The following is an 18527-nucleotide window of genomic DNA, read 5'->3' as shown; positions in this document are numbered from 1 at the left end:
AGAGGCTGGAACCACTCCACTTGCAGCCATCAGCCCTGCTTGTGGCTGAGTGGAGCTCCCCTTGTGGGAGCACGCAGACCACCTGGGGGCAGCTCCTGTGTTGAGCGTCTGCCCCCTGGTGGTCAGTGCACATCATAGTGACCTGTCGTTTGTGGTTAGGGTCAATTTGCATATTACCCTTTTATTATATAGGATTATTATATAGGATTATGCCTCCTTTTGCTATGCTCTTTCATTCCCTCCAAATCTGAAGAATTCTTTAAAAATATTTTTATTGATTATAGAGAGGAAGGGAGAGGGAGAGAAACATCAATGATGAGAGAGAATCATTGATCGGCTGCCTCCTGCACACCCCTTACTGGGAATTGGGCCCACAACCTGGGCACATGTCCTGACTGGGAATCCAACCTTGACTTCCGGGTTTATAGGTCAACATTCAGCCACTGCCCCACACCGACCAGGCTGAAAAATCCTTCTAAAGTCGAGTGGTTTCAGTTTCCTGAGATAATGCCTATCCAATGGCACTGTTGTGGGAATATATGCTGTAATGCATGAAGCATTTGCTCACACATAATCTGGAGCATGCTAGGTGCTCTACACATGTTAGCTGTACTCGACACTATTATTCACACCCACGAGAATGTAAGCCCCAGGAGAGCAGGGACTCCTTGGGTCCTGTTCATGGCTATGTCCTGACCCGGGGATTGAACTGAATAGTCGAAAGCGTCCTGCCCCTTCCAGGCTCCCAGGGCAGTGTCCTTGAGGGCAGAATGAAGGAGTCATTAAGAACCCGTGCAGTCGTGCAACGTACAACGGCTCTTGCAGCCCTCTCCTTCTGGGGTCTGAAAGCCGGACTGATGTCCAGACCCCAGAATCACCCCAAAAGCGCTTTTGGGACGCGAGCCGGGACCGGACCCGCCTCCGAAGCACCCAGAGGCTCCGCCCCCGACCTCTGCAGGTCCCCGGCCCTGATTGGCTGGGCTGCAGGCTCCTCTCCGGATGTGACCGCCGCCGCCGCCGCCATTGCGCGGCGCTGTAACCCTTGAAGGGTGCTTCTGCGGTGAGTGCCTTGAATTCTTGCCCTTGCTTCTCGCTCTCCTGTCCCGGGAGCCCGGCGGGTCCGGGATTCCCGTCCGTGCCGGTGCGGGCGCCGGCATGTGGCTCTGGGAGACACAGGGGGGCCTCCTGGGCCCCTTCTCCTTCCTGCTGCTGCTGTTCCTGCTGCTGACGCGCAGCCCCTGCAATGCCTGCCTCTTCACCGGCATCCTCTACCTCCTGCTGCGCCTCTTCAGCTTCGAGCCTCTGCCCGCGCGCCGGGCCCTGCAGGTGCTGCGGCCCCGCGACCGCGTCTCCGCCATCGCCCACCGCGGCGGCTGCCACGACGCCCCCGAGAACACGCTGGCGGCCATTCGGCAGGTGAGACCCCGGCCGCCTCGCGCACCTCCGGGGAGCTGGGACTGCTTCCTGCGTGTCTTTTCCGAAGGTTCCCCCGCCTTCTCACGATTGCCTGCCTTCCCATAACCCCATTCGTCCGCCGGGAAGACATTGAAGTGGCCCTCCATCCCTTTGACGTCTGGCAAGCCTCCCGACTGCAAGTATTTATAGAACCCAGCGAGTACGCTCATGTTTGCCAGGTGCCAGGCGCTGAGCATGCAGTCATGGACAAGACAGAAAGGCACCTGGCTTTTACAGAACTTGCATTGGAGTCCAGGAGACAGGCCTTAAACACGTAAATACATATATGAGAGTCTTTAAGAGAGCGAAAATGCAATGGAGAAAAAGGGTAATGGGATAAAGAATGACTGTTAAGACGTCCACAGGTGTTTGCTCTTTAGGTCAAGAATCAATAGATGAGGTCACTTTGTGGCCTTTGTATTATACTTGCTATTTATTCTGCTTGGAACATTCTTCCCCTGGATCTTCATATGGTCGACTTCCTTTTATCTATTATGGTCTCAGCTCAAATGTCATTTGCTTTTTTTTAAAAAATATTTTTCATTGATTTCAGAGCTAGTGGGAAAACAGTCTGGCAGTTCTTCAAAAGGTGAAACATAGAGTTACCATATGATCCAGCAATTCCACTCCTAGGTATATACCCAAAAGAATTGAAACGAAAAATTTGGATACGAATGTTCATAGTGTTATTCATAATAGTCAAAAAGTGGAAACAACAAAAGTGGTCTATCAGTTGAGGAATGGATAAATTGAATATGAAAAGAATCCGTAAGAGTAGCTGTTGGTTGCCTTGAGTGTTTATATTGCAAAATGACACTTGACATTAATATTGTTGATGTTTTTGTTAAGGCAGCTAAGAATGGAGCCACAGGTGTGGAGCTGGACATTGAGTTTACCTCTGATGGGGTTCCCGTCTTAATGCACGATAACACAGTGGATAGGACGACAGATGGCACTGGTCGAATATGTGATTTGACATTTGAACAAATTAGGAAGCTTAATCCTGCAGCAAATCACAGATTAAGGTAAGTTGTTGATTGTCTCTTAAACATATCTTCAGCTTTTGTTGGAGATGACAGACACTGGCATCTCCAAGCACATTTTCTGCTCCAGGAGAGTTGTTTGGTTGTGTTTTATTTTGAACTGTCTACAAATTTCCTAAGTAATAAGCAGTTGCCAGGAACAACAGAAATGGATGTTTTTAATCTTTTCCCACTGAGGCCAAATTTGGCCTTGGAATTATTCTTAAGACAATACTCTGTCTTAGTCACTAACATGACAATTACGTTGTACTGTCATATAAATTATATATATATACACAGGGTGTCCCCCAAAAATGTATACCATATACACTTTAACAGCTGATAGCTCAGTTTTGAAAAATGAAATGTATTTAATAAACACTGCCTTTGTAATTATTCAAATTGTGTGTATATATTTTGGGGGGACGCCCTATATATATGTATATCAAAACTAGTCCTATATGATGTTCTCCAAGAAAAGGGCTCTATGATCAACTAAAATCAAACACTACTCTAGTTGTTCCTCCTGGAAAATAGTCCATGTCAGTCAATTGTTACCTTTAATTTAGTGTTTCTCAAATGTATATGACCATAGAACCCACACTCTTCCTACCATTAACAACTACAAACTGGTATACTGGGAAATAATATACTTTGGAACGTGGTTATTTAAATCCTTCTCCTCTTGTAATACTGAAAACTGTGCTTACTGTTATTATATCGTATCAGTTCTCTGGACAATGATGAGTACTACTTGAGTACTGAGTATTCCGCCCTATGGTTAAGTTAAATTCCTCCCGAAAAGATGAGTTAGACTTAATTTTCCTAGAGTCGGAAAGAAATTAAAAGTCAGCCAAAGGAAATCATGTTTTAGTCTAGAAAGAATATTATAACACTTGCAAGTTCTAAATCCAGGCTGCTGAGATTACCCTTTACTGTAGTAATCAGATATTTCATGCTCTGCTGCATGCGAGGGAAAGGCTGTTTTTTAAAAAAAATATGTATTTTTATTGATTTTAGATAGGAAGGGAGAGGGAGAGAGAGATAGAAACATCAATGATGAGAGAGAATCATGGATTGGCTGCCTCCTGCACACCCCCAACTGGGGATTGAGCCCATAACCTGGGCATGCGCCCTTGGCTGGAATGGAACCCGGGACCCTTCAGTCCACAGGCAGACGCTGAGCCAAACCAGCTAGGGTAAAAGGCTGGTTTTAATGTGACAGTGACATTGCACATATGATGTCAGGTTCAAAGTTAGCACTTAAAAAGCAAAAAATGCTTAGTGTCAGCATCACTCTTAAAATCCTTTAAGAAAGCATGATATCAACCCTGGCCAGTGTGGCTCAGTTGGTTGGGTGTTGTCCCATGCACCAAAAGGTTGTCGGTTCGATGCCTGGTTAGGGCAAATGCCTGAATTATAGGCTTGATGCCCTGTAGGGGGCGTATTGGAGGCAGCCAATCAATCCATGTTTCATTCTCATATTGATGTTTCCCTCTCCCTCTTTCTCTCTCTCTAAAAATCAATTTAAAAATCTTGGAGGGGAGGGAGAAGCATGATAACAGAGTCAGTATACCATCTTTATATCTTTAGCAATAACAAGTTTTTATTCTACAATTGGAATAGGTTGCATTTTGTTTTTTCTTTTTTTAATATATTTTATTTAACTTTAAAAAATATATATTTTTACTAGAGGCCCGGTGCACAAATTTCATGCACTCGGGTGGGAGGGGGAAGAGTCCCTCAGCCCGGCCTGCACCTTCTCACAATCCAGGAGCCCTCAGGGGATGTCTGACTGCTGGCATTCGAACATCCTTAGCGCTGCCTTGGAGGTGGGAGAGGCTCCCACCACTGCCACTGTGCTTGCCAGCCATGAGCCTGACTTCTGGCTGAGTGGCGCTCCCCCTGTGGGAGTGTACTGACCACCAGGGGGCAGCTCCCTCATTGAGCATCTGCTCCCTGGTAGTCAGTGCATGTCATAGTGACCGTTCTTTTCACCTTTCCGTCGATTTGCATATTAGCCTTTTATTATATAGGATTGATTTCAAGATCTTACAATTGAAATAATATAGTTGAATTAGCATAAGTTAAATCATGTGCTGTGAAACTTCATTATGTGAGAAAAGCCAATTTCTTAATATCTTGCACTTAACTTCCCTTTTTTTAATCAGAAAATTATGTATTAGAACATTATTTTAAACAGTTGTACTTAAATGAACAACATCAATGATGAGAAAGAATCATAGATTTATGTAATCCTAGGAATTTTTCCTGTAAAGGTTCTGTTAGGGCAATTACAATCTTTTTTTTTTTTTTTAATATATTTTATTGAGTTTTTACAGAGAAGAAGGGAGAGGGATAGAGAGCCAGAAACATCAATGAGAGAGAAACATCGATCAGCTGCCTCCCGCACACCCCCCACTAGGGATGTGCCCGCAACCAAGGTACATGACCTTGACAGGAATCGAACCTGGGACCCTTCAGTCCGCAGGCCAACGCTTTATGCACTGAGCCAAACAGGTTAGGGCAAGGGCAATTACAATCTTAAAATTAAGTCTCTGAGTTTCCAAAGGTGGCATATATTCTGCCCTTTGTTGAGTAGAATTTCTACTTATATTGCTAATTCAGTGGAAATCCAGTGACTTCCTAAAAATTAAATGATTTTTGTTGTTGTTTCTGTTCTTTGGTCAGGAATATCAGTACTTTGGTTCAAGTCCATATAGTAAATTACCCTTGGACTTTAGTGTAGTTAAGAAAGGAAGTTGGGGAAAACATTCTTTCCTTTTGTTTGGGAGACATTGTTTAAATGTCTGTTCCACTAAACTTGTACCTCTTGTTTTTCCTGCAATGTACTATGCCTTTTCCCTCTCTGACAGGAATGATTTCCCTAATGAAAAAATCCCTACCCTGAGAGAAGGAGTTGTAGAGTCCCTAAACCAAAACCTCACAATCTTCTTTGATGTCAAGGGCCATGCAAATAAGGTAAAATTTATACCATAGACTTTACTTGTTAAAAAAGACATCTTTAATTGTTAGTGATTTCCAAAACTACATAATTTGTTATTTATTCTTAAATTATTTTTATAAATTATATTTGCTTAATGGAAGTGTACAATGCAAAAATCCACATCTGTAAGGAAAACTGTAAATCACAGAATCTTTTTTTAACCTTTGATGGAACCGTTTAATAACTGATAATTCTACAAGTAGCATAACATAGAAGAGGTATCTCCAGTTTGCATAAAGCATTTGCCAGAGATATGAAATAAATAGTAAGGAGGCACTTTTTAAACAGGAGTTGGACACAACCAGCTTCATCTGGCTACTAAAGGTCTTAGATCAGTGGTTCTCAACCTTCCTAATGCCACGACTCTTTAATACAGTTCCTCATGTTGTGGTGACCCCCAACCATAAAATTATTTTCGTTGCTACATCATAACTGTAATTTTGCTACTGTTATGAATCATAATGTAAATATCTGATATGCAGGATGTATTTTCATTGTTACAAATGGAACAAAAACAGTATGTAATTATTATATGTGTTTTCCAATGGTCTTTGGCAACCCCTGTGAAAGGGTCGTTCAACCCCCAAGTGGTTGCGACCCACAGGTCGAGAACCGCTGTCTTAGGTGGACAACTATGGATGAAATTTAAAGCTTCTGATAGCTAATAGGATATTTTTTTGCACACCTTTAGCCCTTCTGTATGATTTCTATCTCTTATGTATAGTTTTGTTATTCTATGATTTGAATAGTTACTGGTATACTTGTGTCAGAAAATTACTATAATACTTTCAAATATGTATGACATTCCTATGTAAAATTTTGCTTACATTTTAGAACATACACTTTTACTCATGAAAACATATTGCAATGGAAAATAATGGGAAAATGTAGTTCAGATAACATTTGTTTTTTTGTAATCAGCTTTTCAAGTACAAATACTTTTTCCGCATTTGGGTAACTTGCGTATTTACCCCTAGCTTATAATAGTTAGAATCAGTAATGGCTGTCTACTGGTTTAGAATTCTGATGATGCCAAGTTTTAAAATTAATCCCAGGATACAATTGAAACCAGTTGTTAAAATCTGAAATACAAGCCACAGTATATATTCTGACTTTAGTATAGTAAACTCGTATTTTTTAAACATACATATTTTTATTGATTTCAGAGAGGGAGAAAGAGATAGAGACATTAATGATGAGAGAGAATCATTGATCAGCTGCCTCCTGCATGCCCCTACTGGGGATCGAGCCCGGGCATGTGCCCTTGACTGGAACCGAACCTGGGACCCTGCAGTCCGCATGCCGATGCTCTCCACTGAGCCAAACCAGCTAGGGCTAGTAAACTATTTTTGAAGAAAAAAGAGAATGGTGCTCTGGTTAATTTATTATTCTTCTAAATTGATAGTTTTAGGTTTTTCAGTTGGTCTGCATCAGAATTACCAGGAATGCCTATAAAAACTATGGATTTCTGGGCCATACCAACTAGAGAAGAAATTCTGAAAATTTCTAGGGATCAAGGAACATGTATTTTTAATGAGCACTTCAGGTTTTATTGATAATAAGGCCCATATTTGGGAACCCTGACAGGTCCTACATTTCACCCATGGTGTACTGACCTTCATACTTAGTCTCTAGAGCAGCAGTTCTCAACCTGTGGGTCGTGACCCCTTTGGGGGTCAAACGACCCTTTCACAGGGGTCGCCTAAGACCATCGGAAAACACATATATAATTATATATTGTTTTTGTGATTAATCAGTATGCTTTAATTATGTTCAATTTGTAACAATGAAATTGGGGGTCACCACAACATGAGGAACTGTATTAAAGGGTCGCGGCATTAGGAAGGTTGAGAACCACTGTTTTAGAATAAGAGGGAGGTGGGCAGAGGGAGAAGACAATTTTTTTTTGTTAATCCAGCTATTTAAGCTTTCTGGTTGGGTGCTCAAAAGGTGGTTTGGGCAAACCTGGGTAGAACATAGTGATCCAGTTTACCAAGATGTCATATAAAGGAACAGATGTTGGCGGCAAATTGGTGGCAGTCGAGCACAGGAGCCAATATTATGGACTTAGTACAGTGTAACCTCAACCTTGATAAGTTTCAATTTCCTCATGGGTAAAATGGGAATCATAAAAGAAACTACCACATAGGGTTGTTGTGAGAATTAAATAAATAATGTAGATGAAGAGTTACACAGTGCAGTGCATGTGATAATTCAAACAGCGGGAAAATAACTTCGGCTCTGTAGCTCACACTCTGTTTCATTAGTGAAGGGGAAGCATAACATGAATAATTTCTATGTTCTTTTTTTCTTTTTTGGAATCCATGTGGTTGCCTTTATTTCGTTATAGGTATGTGTGACTTTCCAAAAATTAGCAGTATTTCAAAAATTATGATGTAGTAGCATTAAATTCAATGGCCAAATCTATTATTAATTCACTAGAGGTTACAAAATATCAATATTTTAATTCTATAATTCCTTCTTCATTTATTAGTTGGGCTACAAAAAGAAATTTTTGCTTACCTTGTGGAGAGTTGGGAGATTTCCAGCTCTCCCAAATTCCTCCCTTGTTCCTACCTTCATGTTCATGGTGGATGCCGTTTCCTCTCAGTCCTCTGGACTGAGAAAACCTACCCTTTTGTAGTTTCCAGGCTGGTGGCTTATACTTTAGCTTGGAAAAGCACAGGGTGATAGAGTTTTGGGTATAAAAGGACTTTTCCTAGTGGCTAAACTAAGGTATAGGGAAAATATTTTAAAATTTTGTTTCTAGCCTCCACTGGCCTACAGTTTGCCATACTTTCCAAAAATATGACAAAAGAGGTGAGCCTTTTAGCAAGACAATAAAGTAGCTGTATTCCAGTTTCTTCAGATGCTGCAGATGTGAGTTTAAAATATATCCCAATAGATAGTGGGATCTACTAATACTCCTTTCAATGTCCCTACATATTAGTAAACCTCTGATTTATTTGATAGGGTTGTACTTAATATGTAATAGTTATTGCCTAATAGATTTTAAATACATGAATTGCTTATGTTTTACAGGCTATTGATGCTCTAAAGAAAATATATATGGAGTTTCCTCAACTATACAATACTAGTATGGTCTGCTCTTTCTTGCCAGAAGTTATCTATAAGGTAAGATTTAGGATATTTGTTGTAAATAATATTATATTAGTTGGTGGTGATAATAGCAATGGGCCAAATAACTGTAAGACAGATGCCAATTAAATTGAACTGAATCAGTTAAGAAACTCCTCTTTTAAGTTAACCAGAGAAATTCAGGAAGGGGAATGTACTCATATCCCATTTAAAAATACCATGATTCCGGTCTGGCTGGTGTGGCTCAGTAGGTGAGTGTCAGCCTATGAACCAGGAGTTCATGGTTCAATTCTCAGTCAGGTACATGCCCTGGTTGTGGGCTCGATCCCCAGTAGGGGGTATGCAGGAGGCAGCCGATCTATGATTCTCTTTCATCACTGATGTTTCTCTCTCTCATCCCTCTTCTCTCTGAAATCAATAAAAAATATATTAAAAATCCCGTGATTCCTTTTTAGCTCCTTTTTTTTTTTTTAATGTTTATAGGTTCATTCAGATTACTTTGGAAAACATTCTCAGAACAGAAAGAATTATGTAGCTCTACATCTCACTGAGTAACAGCAAAATATACCTTTTGAAAAATAGTTGGCTGACTCTTGTTAGCAGCTGCTACTGATGCCAATGGTCAGCTCTCTCACTTTATTAGGGGTTGCAAAATGTTAGTATTTTAATTCTATAATTTCTTCATGTATTAGCTGGAATACTTCTATAAAAAGAAACTAATCTACTATTTAGTTGCCCAATAGGCAAATAAATGCTTAATCTTTCCCTTAATTTGCCAGTTTCCAAAATAATGAGTTGGTTCTGTAGCACTCTGTAATAGTGACCAACAGAACATACATTTAAAATTTTGTAGTAAGAGTGTAGCCAGTCCACATGTAAACTGTCAATAAGATGAATAGGCCTCATAGGGCTTTCCAATATTTGGATCAGTGGTTTCCAAACTTACTTGGCCACAGAGGCTTTTACAATGTATGCTGCAGGCCGGCCCTGGTGGCTCAGTGGACCTATGAACCAGGAGGTCATGGTTTGATTCCCGGTCAGGGCACATGCCCGGATTCCAGGCTTGATCCCCAATAGGGGGTGCTCAGGAAGCAGCTGATCAATGATTCTCTTTTATCATTGATGTTTCTATCTAGCTCTTCCTCTCTGAAATCAATAAAAACATTAAAAAAATTAAAATGTATGCTGTATTTTCCAGAGGAGCATAGAACACAGACTTAAATAATTCCACCCATATCTCCCCATTTCTCTTTTGCCCTCTTCCTATCCCAACCCCACATTTTTCCTCTTTATTCTCTTCTCACGTACTTATCCTGCTTCCCCACCCCCACCACTCTTTTCAGCCATTTTCTCTAGAAAGGATCAAAAGCTAACCAGCCTATCTTGAAATGATTGTAGTTCCATCCTCATTGAGTTCTAATTATCTTTGCCCAAAATTTAAGTTAATATCCTGTTGAAAGTATTTTCTTGTGACATTATTAAAACTTGACCCCAGATTATGATTTCTCTTTGAGATTATGATTTTCTCATTTTAAAGATAGGATTGCAGTTTGTTTAGGATTGTAAAGGAATTGTTCTTATTGATACTTATATTAAACTAGAGTTCCAGTGCACGAATTCGTGCATGGGTGGGGTCCCTTGGCCTGGCCGGCGATTGAGGCCTATCAGGGGGCCGGCCGGCTGCAGGGAGGGGCCGCGGGTGGTTGGCTGGCTGGTCCCGCCCCCAGTTGTGTTGGGGGGCCCTATTGGAGGCAGGGCTGGCTGGGGGGGAGGGGCTGTAGGAGGTTGGGGGCCTATCAGGGCCCGGATCAGGCCGGTTGGCAGCTGCAGTGCGCTTCATAGCGACTAGTTGTTCCGGTCGTTCTGGTTGTTCCACCATTAGGGCCTCTGGGCTTTTATGTATATAGATGCTTTACTCTGTCACCTTATTTTCTCAAAGTGTTTATGATAGAGTACTTATTTAGTAGACATGGGGACAGGGTACTAAATCACTTTTCAGAATGAGAACATTGGCTAAATTTAAATAAGAAGTGAGAGGTATTGGACTTATGATAATTATTATATTTTCCAAAATTCCTTTTCAGATGAGACAAACAGATCGGAATGTAGTAACGGCTTTAACTCACAGACCTTGGAGCCTTAGCCATACGGGAGATGGGAAACCACGCTATGATAACATGTGGAAACTGTCCACATTTGTGGTCTTAGACATTTTACTCGACTGGAGCATGCATAATGTCTTGTGGTACCTGTGTGGGATTTCAGCTTTCCTCGTACAGAAGGATTCTATATCCCCGTAAGTTGAACAGTATTTTATCTTCTGACACATTTCTTGAATGCTCTTCTTGGAAAGGAAGAGTAACAGTGGACAGCCTGGATAAGTTCCCACCCACAGAGCCCAACGTGCCTTTATTAAGTTGGGATGCCACTAGCTTCTTAGGTGGGAAGAGTTCAGGCATACTTTATTATTTCCAAAAACAAGTTGGTCAAATATTCTTGGTTTTAAGTGCATTTTATAGAAAAAATAAATTTGTCAAACTGATGAGAGAGAAATTACATTTCCTTGTGATCGTCTCCTTTGAAAACCAGTGTAGGATCCAGGTCAGACAGAGCCACAGCAAAGATGTCCTGTGGGTGCCTAACTCATCTCTTCAGTCTTTCCTCCCACTCCCCGCTACATCGCAGGCTCTGCTCCACTGTTTCCAAAACTTCTTGTTCCCTAACGTGCTGGCAATCTGTTTTTTAGCAGTTTTGTAGCTGTGTATTTCAGCTGATTATAATGTATGCATTTAATTCAATAAATATTTGGTGTATGTCTACAGCAAGCATGTCAAACTCTGGTGGCCAGCCGCGAGTTTGACATGCTTGGTCTACAGTATTGCAAGGTATTAAGAATCTGAAGATACTGTGGTAAAGAAACAAAGCCATGTTCTGTCCTCATGGAGTTTATAGTTAAGTGGAAAAGGAGATAAAAATTCAACAAATTACAGCTAAGATAAATGCTTTGTAGGTGAGAACAGTGTGCATATAAAATTTTACCTAGTCAGGGGAGTTGGGGAAAACAGCTAAAGGGTGAGTAGGAACTGAGGGGAATGGTGTGGAGATCAAGTCAGAGGGAGAAACACATGCAAAAATGTTGTGGCAGCAAAGAATCTGGTTGTTTCAAGGAACTAAAAGAAAGTCAGTGTACTGCAGCACAGGAAAGAAAGGGGCAGTATGGTTTAAGATGAGGCCAAAGAGACAGGTGGGACTAAGCTAGGAACGGCCTCTGTTATGACTTATTGGGAAGGGGTGGGATTTTTAGTAAGCCCCTGAAAAGTTTTAAGCTGTGACAGTGTGACAGCTGGCTTTTGGAACATTTTCTCTGATTTCAGTGCAGCGGCCAGTTAAGAGCACTGTGAGTACTCATTGAGTACCAGACTTAGTGACCAGCATAGATGCCTAGGCCAACTGGTCATTGTTCTAACAGATTTGTTTTTTCCTCTTTCTCCAGGAACTACCTAAAGAAGTGGTCCGCTAAAGGCATTCAGGTGGTTGGTTGGACTGTTAATACTTTTGATGAAAAAAGTTACTATGAATCCTATCTTGGTTCCAGCTATATCACTGACAGCATGTTGGAAGACTGCCCACCTCACTACTAGACTTTTCCCCCAGGGAGGAAGCCATGGGTACAGAGATTGCCTGCTGGCCTCATGCAGGGATCCTGAAAAACCCTTTGTGCTAGCCCAAGCCATGGGGAATCGGGTGGCCCGCAGAAGCAATAGTCGGTAATTGCATTTTAACCTTGGACCAAAGCAAAGCCTGGTGTTGCCACTGTGCTCCATGGAATGAATGCCTGAGTTCAACACCATTGCTCTTGAAAATCTGGGTCTGCAAAAAAAGGCACAATAGCTCCTGCCCAGACCTCGCTGAGGCACACACCAAGACCCAGTGAGGATAGGCACAGATTGAGCTGTGCAGTGTGGGGGCACAAATGCAAATGCATGGGATACGCATGATCACTCAAACTTGACATTTTAAAATTTGACACACATGTAATTTATTTAAAATATTTGTATTTGGCTACATTATCAATGTACTGTAGTCATCAAACTTGTGACCATACTGATAATAAAATCATTAAAAAGAGCACGAAAGGAAAACTGCTTATCAAGCATCAAATCCTAGGACATAAGGAATTTAGGGAAGCTGCTATCAGCAATCCAGTGACGGGGGCAACAGCTTCAGTGAGACACAAATGTCAGGGAAGTCTTGACACCAGCCTGAGGGATTGTTTGTGGTATCTTGAAATAAGAACTATGGACCACTAGGGGGCAGAGTGTCACCCTTTCAGGCTACTCTACAACAGATGATGGGAGACTATCAAGGACATCTAGGCTTATCCTCATTTTACGTGAGAAAACTAAAACCTGTGAAATGGAAGGGTCTTATTCAAAAAATGACACCACTGGTGATGTAGTAGAGCCTGATCTTATGATAGTTAAAAAATTTTTTTTTTTACTATTTGCCAGGAACTTTAGTGGTTTTTAACACATTATCTTAATTAAATCTCACAAAAATCTTAGAGGTATTGGCTTTTTGAGGAAACTGAGGCACTGCAAAATTAGTTACTTAAGGTCTCAAATTCCTTGGTGCAATTGGGATTCAAATCTAGGTTGGTCTGACTCAGAGCTCTTGCTTTTAACTCCCTGCCTGCCTTTATACAGCTCTTGATTCCCAATTCCTTCCCACACGAGCTACTGGAAGGTCTTATTGTGAACTTAAATAGCAATATTTAAAATAAAGTTGAGACTTTAAAAGATTGCAAAGCTTTCTTTCTCCTCTAGGCCCCTCTTCCCCCTACCTAACAGCCCCATCTGTAGCCTTGATCGCAGACCTCACAACTTAGTCATGACTTCCCTCCTGAGTCCAGTGGGCCACCGGTCCACGCAGCCAGGTGGCAGTGAGAAGCAAATGGATTTTTGCTATAGTTGGTGTTGGCAGGAGCATGTAGGTGGGGTTTGGGATAATTTTCCATTTATAAAATTTTCCTTGAATTTTAAGATTATAAGATAAAGATTTATTCAATAAATGGAGCAGATTCCTAAACTGCATGTATTTCTGTGTCACATTATGACAAATAATGAGAACCACCCAAAATTTCTGTGGCCCGAATTCCTCCTGTGACTTATATTCAGAGATGCACATCGACAGGGAAGGAATGCCTTTAGGGGCAGTAAAGTTAACATCCCTCTTGTGTGAAGACCTTTTGAAAGCCAGTTTACTGTCTTGACTTTTGTCCCAAATCCATTTTACTCTTGACTGTGCCATACCCAATGAAGGATTAGAGCCTGTGCTAAAGTGGCTTGGGCCTTGAAGAATGGAGAATTTGGATGAAGAAAGATGTTAATAAGTATTACTGTTGCCTGCCCAGTGTGGCTCTGGTTGAGCGTTGACCTATGAACCAGGAGCACATGCCTCTCTGAAATCATAAATATATATTACTACTATTAAGTACTTACTTGAAAGGCTTGGTATTGGGTTAAAAACAGGATTTGGGATCAGAGAAAGGTAAATCTTGATTTCCTGATCAGCACCTTGCCAGCTGTATGACCTTGGACTAGTTACTAAATCATCTGTAAAATAAGGGCAGTAGTAATACCACCTCAGAGGCTGGTTGTGATTAAACGAAAGTGCATGTAAAAGGCTTGTTAATAACATTTACTGACTCTACCATGTGCGAGACACTATTTCAAATGTTTTCCATGTATTTACTTTGCAACAACACCATGAGGTAGTTACCATAATATGCTAAAGGACACCAAAGCACAGGGAAATTAAGTAGCTTGTCTACAGTCACACAACAGTAATAGGATAAGGATTCAAGCACAGGTGATGTAATTCCAGAGCCCACATCCTAAAGCCCTGCTTATCATGGCTGGTCCATACCTGTAGCAATGCCTGTATATGTTCAATAAATGTTGAAGGAACGAATTAGAGGATATCAGTGGAAACTTCCTTGAGGAAGCTAGAGATAAACATACAGTAAGATGAAAATTTGGGAGTTTAGATAAATGATCCAGATTCAGCAGTATCAAGGGGCCATCCAAAATCCCAATCGATAGCTTTCTTTCTAAGAACATCAATACAGATAAAAATCACATCTGTTCATTGGACTGCACCTCTGCTCTCAGGATTCTGGAGACATAACATTGAAGGGCTACCTCAAAAGGCTTAAAAAATCCACTACTTACTTGATTAAGCAATACTCATTTCCTTATTTGGAGACTGGCGTCTACAATCCTGTTTTGACAAGAATTTTACCAAGACATAAATATTCTATTTTTATTAGATGCAAATTTCTAAATAAAATTACACCTACCACTCTCTAAAGTGGAAACAGTGCTTGAACAGAACAGTAAACCACAGCCTTGAGGACAGGAAGGGTGTGGATTAATGAACATTCAAACATCCACTGAAACCTTTAGCATGGAGTGACAGTTACGGTTTGGTGAGGTGATTTGATTTATCAAAAATGCTTCCCTGACTGGTTTAGCTCAGTGAATAGAGCGTTGGCCTGCGGACTGAAAGGTCCCAGGTTCGATTCCGGTCAAGGGCATGTACCTTGGTTGCGGGCACATCTCCAGTGGGGGGTGTGCAAGAGGCAGCTGATCGATGTTTCTCTCTCATCGATGTTTCTAACTCTCTATCCCTTTCCCTTCCTCTCTGTAAAAAAATCAATAAAATATATATTAAAAAAAATGCTGAAGATCGATGACTTTGTGTGCTCTATTATTAAACTTTATGCTCAAAATCTGTGTGCCAAACGCCAAGTATTAAGAGGCTAGGCACGGTGGATGCTGTCCTTTGAGACATTTATTCAACATCAGCTATGGGGGAACTTGCTAAAAACGCAAATTCTCAGAGCCCATCTCAGAACTGAAACTCTGGGTGGGGCTCAGGATTCGTTTTAAACCTCCAGGCAGTTCTGATACATGCACAAATCTGAGAACCACTGAGCTAGAGAAAACCTGAAGTCCTCGATTCTGCCACTGGCTAGCTAGGAGGCCTTAGGCCAGCCGTGGGCAAACTACATCCCACGGGCCGGATCCTGCTCGTTTGAAATGAATAAAACTAAAAAAAAAGACCTTTTATGTAATAATGTTTACTTTAAATTTATATTAGTTCACACAAACACTCCATCCATGCTTTTGTTCCGGCCCTCCGGTCCAGTTTAAGAACCCATTGTGGCCCTCGAATCAAAAAATTTGCCCATCCCTGCCTTAGGCAAATCACTTACCTGTGCATGCCCAAGTTTTCATCATCTGTCAAATGGAGGTCATGATATTTGCACTAACTGTCTTACAGCCATAATGTTATGAGGTTCAAATGATAGAAGTGGGAGTGTTTTTGAAAAATGTCCCTAAGAGCCCTAGCGATTAAAGTGGAAAAGGCACGGAGTGGAGAGTAACAGCACACTGGGGTAAGGCACTGGTATCAGCTGCAGCCGTGAGCAAAGCAGAGGGCCCTCTGCTCCACACTGAGCTCCTCTCAATGGTCTGTCTGGCGGTTAATCAGACATGGAAATGCTATGAAAAGGTTTTGATTTGGACAAGTGAGGGGGGATTCTGTGAGGTGCTACCATATAGAGACAGTTCCTATGAGTGAGCTGAATTCTTACCATCTGTCCTCAATTCAAAGGTTATAAAAAAAATACGCCAGTCTGTGCTATTTTATTTTTTTATATTTATAATTTTTTTAATTGAATTTTTACAGAGACGAAGGGAGAGGATAGAGAGTTAGAAACATCCATCAGCTGCCTCCTGCACACCCCCTACTGGGGATGTGCCCGCAACAAAAGTACATGCCCCTGACTGGAATCGAACCCGGGAACCTTTCAGTCCATAGGCCAATGCTCCATCCACTGAGCAAAACCGATTAGGGCTAGTCTGTGCTATTTCAGCCACTCCTTTTATAATTGAACTTTACACAAAAGCATCTCATAGCCTCCTAAGAAATGAACTGGGCCATTCGCTGAGACCGCTTGAAGGACCAGATCCTGCAGAAATTCAGAAGAGGCTACCCTTTATATATATATATGCTTAAAACTACCAGCTTTCAAGGGATGGTTGGAAAGCATGTTACTTTTATCATGTTGAACTAATTAAAATAAGGGTGGGAAGAGGAGAATGGGGAATGTCTCCTGAAGATTTTGATGCGATATGATGAACTCACCTTTTGTATGTTTATTTTTTTTTTTTTTTACCTTTTGTATGTTTAATAAGTGCCTCCAGTGGCTTTTATGGTCAGGCAAGTTTGGGAAGGACTACTCTAGATCCTAGCTCAGTAGTCCTCAGTCCTGGCTTTCTACTAAAACCATTTGGGGAGCTTGAAAGAAAAAATATGGATGCCTGCTCTAGTTGGTCTAGAGTGGGGCCTGGGCCTGGCTGTTGTCCGACAGCTCCCTATGTGATTCTGGGGGCAGCCAGCACTGGGAACCCTGATGCCTAAAGAGAGGCTGTGATGGGACGGGGAGAGCTGGCCTCTGTTATGATCTGAACTGTTATTGTCGACCCAAATTTCCTATGCTGAAGTCTGAACACCCAGTGCCTCAGAATGTAACCATATTTGGAGATCTGGCCTTTACACAGGTGAATAAATTAAAAGGAAGCTATAAAGGTGAGTCCTATTCCAATTGCCTGGTGTTCTTATAAGAAGAGAAAATCTGAACACTGAAAGGTACACAGGAACCTGCACACACAGAGGAAAAACACCGTGTGAGGACACAGCAAGAATGTGGCCGTCCGCAAACCAAGGAGACAGGACTCAGAAGGAAACCAAAACTGTGGATACCAACACTTTGATCTTGGACGTCTAGCCTCCAGAACTGTGAGAAAATAAATCTGTGTTGTTTAAGCCACCCAACCCATGATATTTGGTTACGGCAGCCCCAGGAAACTAATACACCCCCATCTCAAGACTAAATGTAAAAAGCATCCTCACATCCACGTGTGTGTGAGACCTGCAGACTCAATCTTTCTGTTGTGTTTACATCTCCAGGGAAGCAGGCTTTACACAAGTGGGGACAAGAGATGGAGGTGAATGGAGATAGAAACCTTTAGGATGTAGTGAGTCAGCAAAAATGCTTCCGGAGGGAGTTTACCTTTTGATGTAGAAGCCAGAGAAACACAAACAACATTAAGATGATACGGAGCTGGGGGGGCGGAAATCACTTCAAATACCAATTCCACTGACCCGAGACAAGTTGTATCCCAGTTGTCCCATGGGTTTCTCCTGCACAGCATCTATACAATTATAATATTAATTATTAAGCTCCTATCTGAATTAACTTGCCAGGCATCTGAGGGGAGAGACTGTGTCTTGTTCACTATTTTGTTCACCACTTGGCACGTATTTGTGAAATGAACAGACACTACGAGCCACCACAAGAAATTAACTCCGTTGATAAAGTGAATTAATGAATAACTAAGTGAATGAAAAAGTGAATCCATGATTGAACACTGATTGTATGTTTGTGTTTCAAATGTATCTGAAATGTTTTTTAAATCCAGTTCCAATTAGATTTCATGACAGTGATGAGTCAAGAAGAAATTCCCCACCTCAGGTAATTTGGTAATTGCACCTTTCTGCTGGACCCTTCAGTTTTAAGTACAGTCACAGGTCTTGTGAATCATTTGGCAAATCTGCAAAAAGAATGCTATCTATGTGTGTATGCATATGTACATACACACACACACACATATTTATTCCCCACAGAAACATATACATACATATATATATTCCACACATACCACTGGTCTCATGTTTGGTCCAACATAAGACTTTGATGGTCACATATAAAACCTCATAGGTCAGAGTCCTGTCCACACCCACACCCCCGCCCAAGCCCGAAGACTCATGTACTTCATATGCAACAGAGTTCATAGATGAGACCCCTGTTTGTA

The 18527-nt window shown here is 41.5% G+C and overlaps 1 protein-coding gene across 5 annotated transcripts; it reads left to right on the top strand.

The window, feature by feature from the left end:
* Positions 1-1003: 1003 nt before the first annotated feature.
* On the top strand, positions 1004-13671 carry GDE1 (glycerophosphodiester phosphodiesterase 1). Of its 5 annotated transcripts, XM_059693323.1 has the most exons (7): positions 1281-1416; positions 1543-1729; positions 2305-2480; positions 5354-5459; positions 8527-8619; positions 10668-10879; positions 12077-13385. In XM_059693323.1, exons 3-7 carry the CDS (start codon positions 2374-2376, stop codon positions 12222-12224), a joined length of 666 nt encoding a protein of 221 aa, XP_059549306.1. In that variant the 5' UTR covers positions 1281-1416; positions 1543-1729; positions 2305-2373; the 3' UTR covers positions 12225-13385. The 5 variants fall into 5 exon arrangements, with proteins under 5 accessions (XP_059549303.1, XP_059549306.1, XP_059549307.1 ...); XM_059693320.1 differs by lacking the exon at positions 1543-1729 and having other exon boundaries at positions 1004-1416; positions 12077-13671; XM_059693324.1 differs by lacking the exon at positions 1543-1729 and having other exon boundaries at positions 1283-1416; positions 2309-2480.
* The last annotated feature ends 4856 nt before the right edge of the window (positions 13672-18527 follow it).

The sequence above is a fragment of the Myotis daubentonii genome, chromosome 4 (assembly GCF_963259705.1).
Source record: "Myotis daubentonii chromosome 4, mMyoDau2.1, whole genome shotgun sequence".
Classification (NCBI taxonomy): Eukaryota; Metazoa; Chordata; class Mammalia; order Chiroptera; family Vespertilionidae; genus Myotis; species Myotis daubentonii.
This window is presented reverse-complemented; position numbering and strand designations above follow the sequence as displayed.

Excerpts from the sequence above, each read along its gene's own strand:
- GDE1 (XM_059693320.1), top strand. The coding sequence starts at position 1,156 with ATGTGGCTCTGGGAGACACAGGGGGGCCTCCTGGGCCCCTTCTCCTTC. Across the intron at positions 1,417-2,304 it reads CGCTGGCGGCCATTCGGCAG|GCAGCTAAGAATGGAGCCAC; the intron begins GTGAGACCCCGG and ends GTTTTTGTTAAG. Across the intron at positions 10,880-12,076 it reads CAGAAGGATTCTATATCCCC|GAACTACCTAAAGAAGTGGT; the intron begins GTAAGTTGAACA and ends CTCTTTCTCCAG.